Source organism: Terrapene carolina, unplaced genomic scaffold (assembly GCF_002925995.2).
Source record: "Terrapene carolina triunguis isolate 2854851 unplaced genomic scaffold, T_m_triunguis-2.0 Scaffold406, whole genome shotgun sequence".
NCBI classification, from domain to species: domain Eukaryota; kingdom Metazoa; phylum Chordata; order Testudines; family Emydidae; genus Terrapene; species Terrapene triunguis.
Window position 1 is genome coordinate 3542518 of NW_020664757.1, and position 15169 is coordinate 3557686.

Consider the following 15169-nt stretch of genomic DNA (forward strand, 5'->3'; position numbering starts at 1 on the left):
TCGTTCTTTCTTGTTTTGTTCTCTTAATCTATAAAAAAATTCAGATGGAAAGTATCTTTTTGCCGTTTGTCTGTGAAGAAGCAGAAAAACAATACGTGATTTTAAACAGAAACACTGTCAGTCAAATGGATCACATAACCTTTTTCACCTTGCAAAGTCCTGTATGTCAAGATTTTAGTGTTTAAATAATAAAAATAAGACATATTTAAAAGCCCAAAAAAGTGATACTCTCAATAAATGTTTTATCACTGATGGTTTCATGCTAATTTTTAATATCTGAACTTGTTTGTGGTTTTGCTTTCTACTCTCACCTCTTGGGATGGATATCTTTAATAGAATTAATATATCATTGTGTTACCAACTTGCCTGGAATATAAAATATTGCTAATGAATCTACAAATGGAAATGAATGCATTGCTGATCCACTGTTACAAATTGTTCCTGTAAGCCAGAACTCAACCCACTGTGTTACTTTGCCTACACAAATTGCTCTATGGTACTTGAGATGTGATATAGCTTGTCAAATACTAAATTAGTTATGCAAGGTTTCATCTTCGAATAGATTCTCAACAGTATTAACTTCGTTGGCCTAAATCGGAGAATTACGGGTACACTGTCATTCTATAGACTAACTCAACTTAGCTTTTTTTTTTTTTTTTACTCTTCACACTGTGAATTTAAATAAAACTAAATAATTCCGATAGCTGCTTGTCAACTTCTGCTCATTCCTGATAATTATCACCCGGTCAGACCTGAAATACTCCTACACAGCATGTCACAGTCCGTGAGATCCTATAGGTCTATGAACTGCTTTGATTGCTAACAAAACACATTAGATTTCCTTCAAACAGCAGATGAGTTTAAATGAATTTGTAGGGAGTCCTTCTATGCACATGAGAATTTACAATTCCTTAAAAACAAAGTAATTACATGCTACTGTTTTAGAGGCTTATGCTGCCAAGAGGACTTTCATACTATGATATTAACCTTTCAAAAATCCCTTATTTTTAAGCTATCCAGTATTTGAGAGTTGTAATATTAATAATTTTCATCTGACAATGTCATAGTGCCTTACAAAAAATGGGAATCTTGTTATTGTCAGCCCAATTTTACAAACAGAGAAAACTGAGACACTCAGAGAGATGAAGTGACTTGTCCAAGGTCACACAGTGAGTCAATGGGAGAGTCAGAAATAACACCCACATCTCATGTGCTTTAACTATTAGACAGTGCTGCCTCCCTTTAATACAAAAGGGTTTCACTTAGTAGGTAATAATGTGTAGCACTTGATCTCTTCAAATCCCCTTGCACAACACTCCTGTGAGTCATTGAAATACCATTATCTCCATTTTACTGATGTGAAAACTGAGGCAAGAGCGGTTAGGTGATTTGCCCAAGATCATAGAGTGAGTCAGTGTCAGAAGGGGGGTTAAAACACAAGAGTGCCTCGTCTAGGACACTCTTATCTCTCAAGTATCAGAGGGGTAGCCATGTTAGTCTGGATCTGTAAAAAGCAAGAGAGAGTCCTGTGGCACCTTTAAGACTAACAGATGTATTGGAGCATAAGCTTTCGTGGGAGAATACCCATGCGTCTGACGAAGTGGGTATTCACCCACGAAAGCTTATGCTCCAAGACATCTGTTAGTCTTCAAGGTGCCACAGGAGACTCTGTTGCTTTTTACTTATCTCTCAAGTGACTGTAATGATACTGAAGGTAAATCTCAGAAGATTTGTAGGGTCAGTTCTGATAAGCAGTTAAACACTTTGTTTCTTATTTAAATGATACAAATTTCCTGGATCTGAAGAAATGGATTTGCTAGCTCACAAGAACAAATTTTCTCACTCTTTCACTTCCAGGCTACACTGCCTGATTGGTTGGAAGAGTTAGTCCTAAGCCCAGCAGCAGCAGCAGTTCAGTGGGTACGCAAAGCATTCGCCCCAACCCCTAGCTCTGCCTCACTCTAGGTAATCCAGTTGTGATCTCTGGCTCTGACATATGTCCTCTGACTCCAGCTGTGACCCTAGACTCTGGCATCTGGCCCCTGACACCTGCTCCAACCACTAGGTGTGACTCCTGCTCTAGCCACAAGGCATGACCTCCCAAGGCCAGGTCACTGACACCTTCATATAGTCTGATTTCAAAGGAGAATAGCAGTGACTCCTAGGCTTGGAAAGTGGCATATTCAAAAGTAAGAGCAGGTCTACATAGTGACACTCAGGAAAGCTAAGGCAAATCAATTAGAGGTGTGAAGTCAACGTGCATAAATTAAACATTAACCTCTCGTGTGGATGCTCTCTTCCTTGGAGCAGGATTAATTTATAACAAAGGCTACTATACTCCTGAATGGAAGCATTTACATGAGGGTTTAACAAGGGTTTCACACCCCAGACCGACACAGCGATGCTATCAAAACCTGGAGTAGCCCTTATCACAGTTTAAAAAGCACTCCTTTAGTTAAACAGGTGCAAATTTGTGTGCAGACCAGGCCTAGAGCTTGGTCTACATACTAACTTGCACCAGTAGTTTTATTAAATTGAGATAGTTAAACTAGTGCGGCCCACTGTGTGAACACTCTTATAGATAGGGCCCTACCAAATTCCCGGCCATGGACCATGAAATCTGGTCTCCCCCCGTGACATCTGGTCTTTTGTGTGCTTTTACTATACTATTCTATACACAGGGAAACCAGCGCTTCTCAAATTGGGGGTCCTGACCTAAAAGGGATCACTGTATTGCCACCCATACTTCTGCACTGCCGTCAGAGCTGGGTGGACGGCTCTCAAGGCAACGGCCCGCCAGCAGCAGTGCAGAAATAAGGGTAGCAGTACAACAACCCCCCCACGATAATCTTGTGACCCCCCTCACAACTTCTTTTTGGGTCAGGACCCCTACAATTACAACACCGTGAAATTTCAGATTCAAATAGCTGAAATCATGAAATTTACTATTTTTAAAATCCTATGACCGTGAAATTGACCAAAATGGACCATGAATTTGGTAGGGCCCTACTTATAGAGGAGACACTTATAAAGTTTGTGGACGATACCAAGCTGGGAGCAGTTGCAAATGCTTTGGAGGACAGGTTTAGAATTCAAAATGATCTTGACAAACTGGAGAAAAGGTCTGAATAAAATTGGATGAAATTCCATAAGGACAAATGCAAAGTGCTACACTTAGGCAGGAATAATCAATTGCACAAATGCAAAATGGGAAATGATTGCCTATGAAGGAGTACTGCAGAAAAGGAGCTGGGGGCTATAGATGCTCACAAACTAAATATGAATCAACAATATAATACAGTTGCAAAAAAGCAAACATCATTGTGGGATGTATTAGCAGGAGTGTTATAAGCAAGACATGAGAAGTAATTCTTCCACTCTACTCAGCACTGAGGAGGCCTCAACTGAAGTACTGTGTCCAGTTCTGGGAACCACATTTCGGGAAAGATGTGGGCAAACTGAAGAAGTCCAGAGAAGAAACCAAAATGATTAAAAGTCTAGAAAATATGACCTCTGAGGACTGAACAAACTGGGTTTTTTTTAGTCTGGAGAAGAGAAGAATGAGGAGGGGGACATGATAACAGTCTTTAAATATATAAAAGATTATTATAAAGAGGTGGGTAATAAATTGTTCTCCTTATCCACTGAGGGAGGAAAGGGCAAGAAGTAATGGGTTTAAATTGCAGCAAGGGTAATTTAGGTCAAACATTAGGGAAAATTAGGTCAGACTAGAGAGGCTGTGGAATCTCCATCATTGGAGGTTTTTAAGAACAGGTTAGACAAACACCTGTCAGGGATGATCTAGAAATACTTAGCCCTGCCTCAGTGTAGGGGAACTAGACTAGATGACCCGTTGAGGTCCCTTCCAGTCCTACATTTATATTATTCTAACTTCAATTTCAGAGTGGCTTACTTCAATTTCCATTCCAGAGAGGGATCTGGGGGTCATTATAGACAGCTAATGAAGATCTCTTCTCAATGTGCAGCTGTGATCCAAAAACAAAAATAAGATGTTAAATTGCATAACAGATAGGATAGTGAATGATATGGAGAATATTAAAGCGCCTTTATATAAATTAATGATGTGTCCTCATTTGTTATGTTGTGTGAAGTACCCGGCTCAAAAAAGGATTTGCAAAACTATAGGGAGTTCAGAGAAGGATGATGAGATTGATCCAGAGCATGAAAAACTCATATAGAAAGAGATTGTAAAGAATGGGATTGTTCACCTAAGAAAGGAGACAAATAAGAGAGGACATAATAAAAGTATATAAAATAATGAATAGTGTAGCGAAGAAAGAGCACGAACATCTGTTCTCCCTGTTTCATAATACAAGAACAGGTGGTTATTTGGTTAAATTAAAAAGCAGAAATTCCACAGTCAGCTTGGGAATCGGGAATAGTGCTCTAACTAGTGGGTCAGGTGCCTCTGTGGAGCGGGACCTGGAAGATCACTGATCATAATCATGTGAATTACATAGCCCCATATTATGAGAATTTTCTGAATGCAGCAAAGGAATCTGTGAACCATACCATAGTCACTTGTCAGGCTGAAGCAGGAAAAAACTGTTTTAATCCTACCATTACATATCAACATCTGGTATTGCTGCAGAAGCATATTTTCCTTGTTGCTATCATCTTCCTTGACAATATGCTTTAGCAGATGCAGCCTGCAGGTCAAACCTTCACTGACTGAGACTTAACGGAATTGTTCATAGTTTGGATCGGTTGACAAAAATATCAGTGTCCTTTAATAGGATATAAAGCATCCACAGTCATTCGCTCTTCTTACTATTACGTTGGCAGACGCTCATTAAACATCTTCCACTTATTTATTTTCTTTTGCACATCTCCAAGGCTACTAGATCATTCCATTGTGTTTCTGAACTAGATTCATGGGTAGAACATAAGCTACATCTAGGACTGACAGAGCAGCCCATCACCTGGAGTATCAAGAAAGTTGCTCTTAATTGTGCCTGCTGTTAGTGGCCCCAAGGGGCTATTCCACCAGCTGGGGATCACAAGGGTTGAAGGAAGTTCTAGCCATACCCTTTTGCCCCTGGCCACAGGGAAAGAGGTAACATAGGAGCTCTGCCCTCCTGATGATTCCTTGATGCATTAGGAATATTCCAGGAGCCAGTTATGCTGGGTTTAGAGCAGTTTTGAATCAAGGGAGTGATACACAACTATCTTAACATGGCCCAAGATCTGGGCCCATGGATGCAGAAAAATCACAAAGTACTGAGGCTGGAGTTTAAAAAGAGATAAACAATAAAATCTGACTATGAAGGCTATGCTAATGGTAAAGAAATCTCAGGCTTCAAATCAGTGCCTCCTGAGGGTGTCGGTATCCGGACAGAGACACAGCACCTGTCCAGGTCAGGCCCTTAGAGAATAACAAAACAAGAATTAACTAAAGTGAAGTCCCTATTAGAGAGCACAGTGTCTGTGTCCTGTGAAAATCTGTACTATGCTCTGAGAACAAAATGGCTGCCAAACTCTGTGCAGGGGAAATGAACTTATGGTAAATGATAAAGTGCTATACAGAGAAAACAAAAAGCATCACAGGTTCATAGCTACCCACACCACAGAGGAAAAGGGGATACAAAGTGAAGTCCCCTAACTAGGCTAGGGCTAGGTCTACACTATGGGGGGGGCTGAAGTTGCGTATTTTAGGTCGACTTACCTGGCTGTGAGGACGGCGGCGAGTCGACCGCTGCTGCGCCGCCGTCGACTCCGCTTCCGCCTCTTGCCGTGGTGGATTTCCAGAGTCGACGGCAGAGCCATCGGGGATCGATTTTATCGCGTCTTCACTAGACACGATAAGTCGATCCCCAATAGATCGATTGCTACCCGCTGATCTGGCGGGTAGTGAAGACGTGCCCTTCAAGACATAGACCTAGAATAAAATGGGATCCTATAGGGTAGGATGACCAGATGTCCCGATTTTATAGGGACAGTCCTGATTTTGGGGTCTTTTTCTTAAATAGGCTCCTATTACCCTCCATCCCGTCCCGATTTTTCACACTTGCCCTCTGGTCACCCTACTATAGGGGCGTGTGTGGTCTGATAATGTCTTGCTGCATTTCCCAGGATTCAAAGAGATTTCTTTGGAAAGTCTGCTCATATTTTATATGTATAAATATTCAATTTACACTTAAAAGATTGGGAAGTCTAATTATGTGATGTATCAGAGTACTGTGCTGAGCATAACAAGAGTAGCTCACTTCTGAGGAGGAAAAGTAAGGACCCCCTAAGGAGACATTCTGAGTTTTCTTGAGGCTGAGATAAGTGTCAAAGCGCACCAGAAGGGAGTTTGAAATGGAAAGAAATCCCTTGAAGATTAGAAAATCATTGTTACTGGCTTTCCACCAGGATTGAGAAAAGACCCATTAAAATCCTGCACCACTTAAGAATATGCTTGAAGTGGAGATTTTGTTGCTGTTTAAGAGCAGCAGGTGTTGGAAAAATCATTTTGCATTTTCAGAAACACTTTATTAGCATATGAAAAGCTTACATTAAAGGGAAGTGTCCAAGGTAAAGGCCTTTCAGCTTCCCTGGTAAGGCAAACACATTAAAGCAGATACCCTGGAGCATCAGACTCCCTCACAAACCCACAGGGTGCATTCTCAGGGATGATTTAAGGTTATTACACTGGATGCAAGATCTGATTGATCAAACATGGTCAGATGAAATGTTTCATTTCACTATCCTGGGTTTAGCTCTTGAAGGCCAAGCAATCAGAAAATGAGCACCCTTTAGAGCTGACCCTTCAGCTTTCCCAGGAAAAAAGACTCTGAAACAGCAGCAGGTGGTAGGAGCTGGTAATAACTGAGCAGCAGCTCTACAAAGACCCTTCACTGATGCTTCCCAAAAGCAGATTTCAAATGAACCTGTTAGAAAAGCCACTGCTGTGCATGACCACCAGTTTTTCTTCTCCCTGACTGTAATTTCATAAATAATTCTATGACTGGGGGCTTGCTGTGTATAAGTGGCAGCTGCATGGAGATGATAGAAGAGTCATTGCCATCTATTCATTATATTATCAGGCAACAAATGTATATAACTTCAGGGTGGCTACTATCTATGTGTGTTTGTGCGTGCGCGCACAGACATGCACACCAAGGAATACTGCACTTTAAAAAAACCCAAAGTATTTAAAAGCACAGAAATTAACAGTGAAGTGTAGCCTGATCTGTCAGGGGATATTTAATTTTATCGGCCATGCTGTGGTCTGAGAGGGTTCTGCCTCTGAATCAACTGCTGTGGTGACATTGTCATTAGAACGAGGACCTCGAGGAGCACACAAGACACAATCCACTACATGTTCTCTGACTAGTTACATTATAAAGTTTATTAGCAAAACAAACAGAATAACAAAATATAATATAGTAAAGGTGATAGACCCAATACAGAATGTCCAATACTTGCATTACTCACATCATCCCTTGCAGAGAACCGTGAAGTAGGTGAGGCAATTAGTGGGTGATCATCAGGTCAACAGTTCCCAACATATCCCACTGCCTACAGCAGTGGTCCCCAAACTGTTGAGAATGCCCCCCTAGGGAGGCATGGAGGAACATTCTGGGGGGCATGATGGGGCTTGGGCCAGCCCCCACAGGAGGTGAGAAGGGAGTGCCACCCAGTCCCACTCCATCCCCAGCCCTGGCTCAGCTCCTGGCCTCGCTTGAGGCTCTGCTCCTGGCTTGGTCCCGGCTCTGCTCCCAGCCCCCAGCTCTGTTCCCAGCCCCGCTCCCAGCCTCCAGCCCAGCTCCAGCCACAGCCACAGCTCCACTCCGGCCCCTGCTATGACCCCAGACCAACTCTGCCCTCATTCCCTCTCCGACCCCATCCGCAGTTCTACCCCCAGCTCCACCTTCAGCCCAAGCTCCTCTGCTGAGCCAACTGTGCAGTGATGGAGGAGGGGTGTGGACAGATTCCATTACTGGGGGGGTGGGGGTGTGAACGGAAAAATTTGGGCACCACTGGCCTACAGGCTGGGTAATTCTTTTTATAAATGGGTTACATTAATGCCCTCCATATCTTATACATATCCAGTGATGGTTTCCGCCTCCTTTCATTATATGTACTTCCATTCCTCGTTAATATCAAGGTCCCTAACTTCGACAGATCACTTAGACATTTAAGTTACACTCATTAGCATTTATGTCAATTAGTTGCCATGGTACGTCTGTGGTTAGCATGTGTAAGTTTTGGTTAAGCTCAATGTTTTTTAAGCTTTCCCTGAAATTCCAAAAGTATATTCTTCAGGTTCTATACTTCACCTTTTCCCAGCACATAAAACTATTGTTTACTATGGGTATGTCTACAATACGGGATTACTCCGATTTTACAGAATTTGATTTTTGGCAACAGATTGTATAAAGTCGAATGCATGCGGCCACACTAAGCACATTAATTCGGCGGTGTGTGTCCATAGTACCGAGGCTAGTGTCGACTTCCGGAGTGTTGCACTGTGAGTAGCTATCCCATAGTTCCCGCAGTCTCCCCCGCCCATTGGAATTCTGGGTTGAGATCCCAATGCCTGATGGGGCAAAAAACATTGTCGCAGGTGGTTCTGGGTACATGTCATCAAGCCCCCCTCTCCCTCCCTCCCTCAGTGAAAGCAACGGCAGACAACCGTTTCATGCCTTTTTTCCTGGGTTACCTGTGCAGACGCCATACCACGGCAAGCATGGAGCCCGCTCAGCTCAATGCAGCAGTCATGAACATTGTAAACACCTCGTGCATTATCGTGCAGTTTATGCTGAACCAGAACCTGCAAAACCAGGCGAGGAGGAGGCAGTGATGGCAGCGCGGCGACAAGAGTGATGAGGACATGGACACAGAATTCTCTCAAAGCGCGGGCCTCGGCGCTTTGGAGATCATGGTGTTAATGGGGCAGGTTCATGCCATGGGATGCCGATTCTGGGCCCGGGAAACAAGCACAGACTGGTGGGACCGCATAGTGCTGCAGGTCTGGGACAATTCCCAGTGGCTGCGAAACTTTCGCATGCATAAGGGCACTTTCATGGAACTTTGAGACTTGCTTTCCCCTGCCCTGAAGCGCCAGAATACCAAGATGAGAGCAGCCCTCACAGTTGAGAAGCGAGTGGTGATAGCCCTGTGGAAGCTTGCAACGCCAAACAGCTACTGGTCAGTCGGGAATCAATTTGGAGTGGGCAAATCTACTGTGGGGGCTGCTGTGATGCAAGTAGCCAAAGCAATCACTGAGCTGCTGCTACCAAAGGTAGTGACTCTGGGAAATGTGCAGGTCATAGTAGATGGCTTTGCTGCAATGGGATTCCCTAACTGTGGTGGGGCGATAGATGGAACCCATATCCCTATCTTGGCACCGGACCACCAGAGCAGCCAGTACATAAACCGCAAGGGGTACTTTTCAATGGTGCTGCAAGCACTGGTGGATCACAAGGGATGTTTCTCGCGTCTTCAGGAACACTAGTCTGTTTAAACGGCTTCAGCAAGGGATTTACTTCCCAGACCAGAAAATAACTGTTAGGGATGTTGACATGCCTATAGTTATCCTTGGGGACCCAGCCTACCCCTTAATGCCATGGCTCATGAAGCCATACACAGGCAGCCTGGACAGTAGTCAGGAGCTGTTCAACTTCCTTCCTTGGTAGTCCATCGAATCCGATGATGACAAATCTGTGCAGATCATCAGTTGTTGGTCTTATGGTGTGCCCTCTGATGGCTATACAAGCCAATTCTAGAGGTGCACATTTTGCTGCAGATGGTGCATTGGAAGTTTGCGGTCAGTGGATTGTGCGCTGCTGATGCTCTGTGACGTCGTTTGCGTGCCTCTTGTAGACGCCGGCAGTGGTCTTCCTCAAAGGTGATGCAGGTATTTTTGACTGTTGCACGCCACTGTGTTCTGTCGCTGGCGGCGTCCTCAAGGTCCCTAGGTTTGATACTGCTGTACTGCAGATTGGCTTTGATGGTGTCCTTGTAACGGTTCTGTGGACGACCTATATCCCGGATGCCCTGGGAGAGCTCACCATACAGAAGCTGGTGGGGGATTCTGTTGGCATCCATGTGGCTAACATGACCGGTCCAATGTAGCTGTGACTTCATGATCATCATTTTGATGCTTGTCATCTGGGCTCTCTCAAGGACCTCGAGATTGGGCACTTTGTCTTGCCAGCGGATCTTCATGATGTTGCGGAGGCAGCGCATGTGAAATGCTTCGAGCTGCTTGATGTGATGCCTATATAGTGTCCATGTTTTGCACCTGTACAAAAGAGATGAAAGAACAACAGCTCTGTACACAAGCAGTTTTGTTGACATCCAGATGTTGTGGTGATTTAAAATTTTGACACGCAGACAGCCAAGTGCCTGGCTTGCTTTGGATATTCGTGCATTGATCTCATTATCCAGTGATCCATCACTGGATATGACACTACCCAGATATTTAAAGTTCTCCACCACTTTCAGCTGAGTGCCGTCGATGGAGATACTCGGGACAGAAGCATTTGATCCAGGTGCAGGTTGATGGAGAACTTCTGTCTTTCCGAGGCTGATAGTTAGTCCGAAAAGTTGCAAGGCCTCAGCAAACTTGTTGATAATGTGCTGAAGATCATTTTCAGTGTGAGCCATGAGGGCACAGTTGTCAGCAAAGAGTGCCTCAAGAAGGAGTTTCTGCACTGTCTTAGTCTTTGCATTCAGGCGACAGAGGTCAAAAAGTGAACCATCGTGACGGTATTTCAAATATATACCTCGGTCCAGATCTTTCATTGCATGGTTAAGGACACATGCAAAGAACAGGTTAAATAGGACAGGAGCGAGAACACATCCTTGTTTCACGCCGTTGGTGATGTTAAAGGGGGCTGATGTGGCTCCATCAGACAATACTTTGCCTGTCATGCTGTCATGAAAAAGGTGTATAATCTGGACAAATTTTCTTGGGCAGCCAAGTCGTGTTAGAATGGTCCAAAGGGCTTCCCTGTTGATGGTATCAAACGCCTTTGTCAGATCTATGAAGACAGCATACAGGTGCATGTTCTGTTCAATGCACTTCTCTTGTATTTGTCTGACAGCAAACACCATGTCGACTGTGCTTCGGCCAGGTCGAAAACCACATTGACTTTCAGGTAGATTTGCCTTGTAAATACTGGCTATTAGGCAGTTCAAGATGATGTGGGCGATGATCTTCCCTCCAACAGAGAGGAGGGATATGCCTCTATAGTTTCCACATTCTGCCTTGCTGCCTTTGATCTTGAAAAGAGAGTCAATAGTAGCATCACGAAGGTCCTGTGGTATGTTTTCATCCTCCCAGATGTTGATGATCACGCTGTGGAATGCTGCTAGTGCTGCTGGACCTGCTGCTTTATATCTCTCTGCTGGTATCCCATCTTTTCCAGGAGCTTTCCCTGAACTCATCTGGCTAACAGCTTTCTTAATCTCATCTATAGTGGGCGGAAAGTCAAGATCTGTCAGAGCAGGTTGTTGTGGAATTTCATTAAGGACAATATTATTCACGGTTGATGGTCTATTGAGAAGGTTGCTAAAGTGTTCTCGCCATCTTTCGTTGATGCCTTCTTTATCTTTAATCAGCACTGTGTTGTCTAATGAGAGCAATGGGGTGATCCTTGGTTTAAAGGGTCCATAGACAGTCTTAATAGCACTAAAGAACATCTTTAAATTGTGGGTCTCAGCATAGTGCTCAATTTCTTTGGCTTTGCTCTCCCACCGGTTGTCTTGTATCTGACGGAGGTCTTTCTGTGTTTTGCTCTGAAGGTACTTGAAATGGTCCTGTTTAGAGACTGAGGAGGGGTCATTCTGCCATTTGATAAAGGCTTTTCTCTTTACTTCCAATGCTGAGCATATTCCTTCTTGGTTCTCATCAATCCAATCCTGATGTGTTCTTTTCTTTGGTCCAAGAGATGTTATTGCTGTGTCAGTCACTATCTGCTTGAACTGGTCCCACTTTTCGGTTACAGTACCGATCAGTTGTCTGTGGGATGTCAGTTTGTCATCAAGACTCTTCTGGAATTTGTTGAAACATTGAGCATCCTTCAGTTTGGCTATATTGAAAGCAGGTCGCACATGCTTAGGGCGTTTGTGCCGAGAAGGAACGATGTAGAGTTGAAGAGACATCCTGACTAATCTGTGATCTGTCCAGCACTCTGCGCCTCGCATTACTCTGGTAATCAGTACGTCTCGGATGTCTCGCCTTCTAACAATGGCATAATCTATCAGATGCCACTGTTTGGACCTAGGGTGCATCCACGTCGTTTTGTATTTGTCCGCTTGTCGGAACAGAGTGTTGGTAATGGTCAGGTCATTTTCAGAACAAAGACTCAAAAGAAGTAGTCCATTACTGTTCATTTTGCCTACACCATGTGGCCCGACTACTCCTTTCCAGTTCTTGCTGTCAGCCCCGACTCGGGCATTGAAATCTCCAAGTAGGAGTAATTTATCTGTTACAGGTGTGGCCTTGATCAGTCTGTCGAGATCTTCATAGAATTGTTCCTTTGAGTTGTCAGAGCATGTTAAAGTGGGTGCATATGCACTGATGATGGTGACATGACGTTTGGCATTTAGTGGGAAGCGTAGCTTCAGCAATCTTTCATTGATACCCACTGGAAGGTCTGGGAGTTGATGCATCAATAAGGTTTTTATTGCCAGACCAACTCCGTGTATTCTGTCCTCTGTCTCAGTATTACCCTTCCAGAAGAAGGTGTAACCACCTCCTGGTTCACTCAAGAAACCTTCCCCAGGCAATCTTGTTTCACTTAATGCCACTATATCGATGTTATAATGGACTAGTTCTCGAGCAATGAGAGCTGTCCTTCTTTCAGGTCTTGCAACAGCTTCTCAATCCATGAGGGTACGAACATTCCATACACCAATGGTAAGTTTTCTCAAATTTTTCTTTTGGTTTCGGCCACAGATTGGGTTGAACTGCCAGCCACGGCTTGCTGGCCAGTTGTTGTAGGGCAGGCCATTTTTAGGCCACCTTTTCTAGGCCCCTCCCTTACTAGGGTGAGCAGTGCTGTCCTGAAGAGGGCTGCTCAGACGCCTGGGATGCTGCCGGGCAACTCTGCTGCCCCAAGTACAGAGCTGGACGACCACCTATCCACAGGCTGCCTGCGTGCAGGATTGGGACTACGACTCCCAGTGGTAACCTCCACCTGTCGCTTTGCCCCTCCCCCATCGCTGCAGGACTTGGGTACTATGATGATGATGATGTTTGATGATTTGCACAGGACCTGTGCATGAAAGCTTTTGAGTGGTAGAGCCATTGCACGAGAGCAATCCCACTCTCTCGACCTTAGAAGCCAGACACCAATTGCACGAAAAATCGTCACGACTGGTAACTTCTTTGGTTGCAGTGGATGGCCTTGACGTCTTTCGTGCCTCGTCAAGTCCTTCGCTCTCCACAAAGCGTTGCAGAATCGCCTTCTTGGCTGTTGGATCTTAGTGATCTCTTTCGCCCAATCCGCTGGAGCTGACGTCGCATGCAGGGTAGGCATATCCCAAATTCACTGAGGGTTTGAGTCCCATTAGTTACACTCACCTGGTTTGGCCGGCCTGTCGAAGCCATTGCCCGGGGTGTGGCTGCTGCGCATGCTGCAGCTACTTGGAGCCACAGGTGAGAGCTGAGTGACAGGTGGGGACCAAAGTGGACGGACTACTCCCAAAGGGTACGACAAGTCCCCCCCATCAGAGGTAGTACCCCTCCCTGGCCACCCCATACACCCCAGAGCTGTTCAACTATAGGCTGAGCAAGTGCAGAATGGTGGTAGAATGTGCATTTGGATGTTTAAAGGGTCGCTGGCACACTTTACTGACTCGCTCAGACCTCAGCCAAACCAATATTCCCATTGTTATTGCTGCTTGCTGTGTGCTACACAATCTCTGTGAAAGTAAGGGGGAGACGTTTATGGCGGGGTGGGAGGTTGAGGCAAATCACCTGGCCACTGATTACGCGCAGCCAGACACCAGGGCGATTAGAAGAGCACACCAGGCAGCGCTGCGCATCAGAGAATCGTTGAAAACCAGTTTCATGACTGGCCAGGCTACGGTGTGACAGTTCTGTTTGTTTCTCCTTGATGAAAACCCGCCCCCTTGATTGACTCATTCCCTGTAAGCCACCCACCCTCCCCACTTTGATCACAGCTTGCTTGCAAAGGAAATAAAGTCACTATCGTTTAAAAACCATGTATTCTTTATTAATTGATTATAAAAACAGGGAGAGAACTGACAAAGTAGCCCGGGTGGGGTGTGGGAGGAGGGGAGGAAAAGGCCACTTCAAAACTTGTTGAATGACAGCCTTCTGTTGCTTGGGCTGTCCACTGGGGTGGAGTGGCAGGGTGCACAGAGCCTCTCTCCGCCCCCCCCGTGCGTTCTTGGGCGTCTGGGTGAGGAGGCTATGGAAGTTGGGGAGGGGAGAGGGCGATTAAACAGGGGCTGCAGTGGAACTCTGTGATCCTGCTGCCGTTCCTGAAGCTCCACCAGACACCGGAGCATGTCCGTTTGATCCCGCAGTAGCCCCAGCATTGCATCCTGCCTCCTCTGATCTTCCTGCTGCCACCTCTCATCTCGAGCGTCCCTCCTGTCCTCACGTTCATCCCTCCTGTCCTCATGTTCATTGGCCGCTTTCCTGTACTGTAATACTGTGTCCTTCCACTCATTCAGATGAGCTCTTTCATTGCAGGTCGACTGCATGATCTCAGAGAACATTTCATCTCGCGTGCGTTTTTTTCGCTGCCTTATCTGAGATAGCCTTTGGGACGGAGGAGGGAGGCTTGAAAAATTTGCAGCTGCGGGAGGGAAAAAAGGGAGAGAAGTATTTTAAAAGTTACATGTTACAGAACAATGGGTATACTCTTTCACGGTGAACAACACTATTCACATTACATAGCACATGTGATTTCAGTCCAAGGTCGCATTTTGCATCTTAATATTGAGTGTCTGCGGCTTGGTGTTAGAGATCACAGACGCAGGGCCGGGCAACAGAATTCGGCTTGCATGCGGCCATGGTAAACCACAGTCTTTCGGCTTCTGCAACCTTCATAAAAGCAGCGCCCTCCTTTCCCATACCAAGCAAAGCCCGTTGAGTGCTGCGGTTTTCGCGTTAATGTGCAGCAGCAGAAACCAAACTAACCCCCCCCATCCAATTCTCTGGGATGATCGCTTTACCCCT

General features: G+C 45.1%; 1 protein-coding gene across 1 annotated transcript in view; it reads right to left on the reverse strand.

The window, feature by feature from the left end:
* Nucleotides 1–13592, reverse strand: part of LOC113407804 — a 99555-nt gene extending 85963 nt beyond the window's left edge. The window contains 3 exon segments of the mRNA XM_029912982.1: nucleotides 10129–11292; nucleotides 12067–12941; nucleotides 13541–13592. Coding sequence (XP_029768842.1) covers nucleotides 10129–11292; nucleotides 12067–12941; nucleotides 13541–13592 — 2091 coding nt within the window.
* Between the last annotated feature and the right edge of the window lie 1577 nt (nucleotides 13593–15169).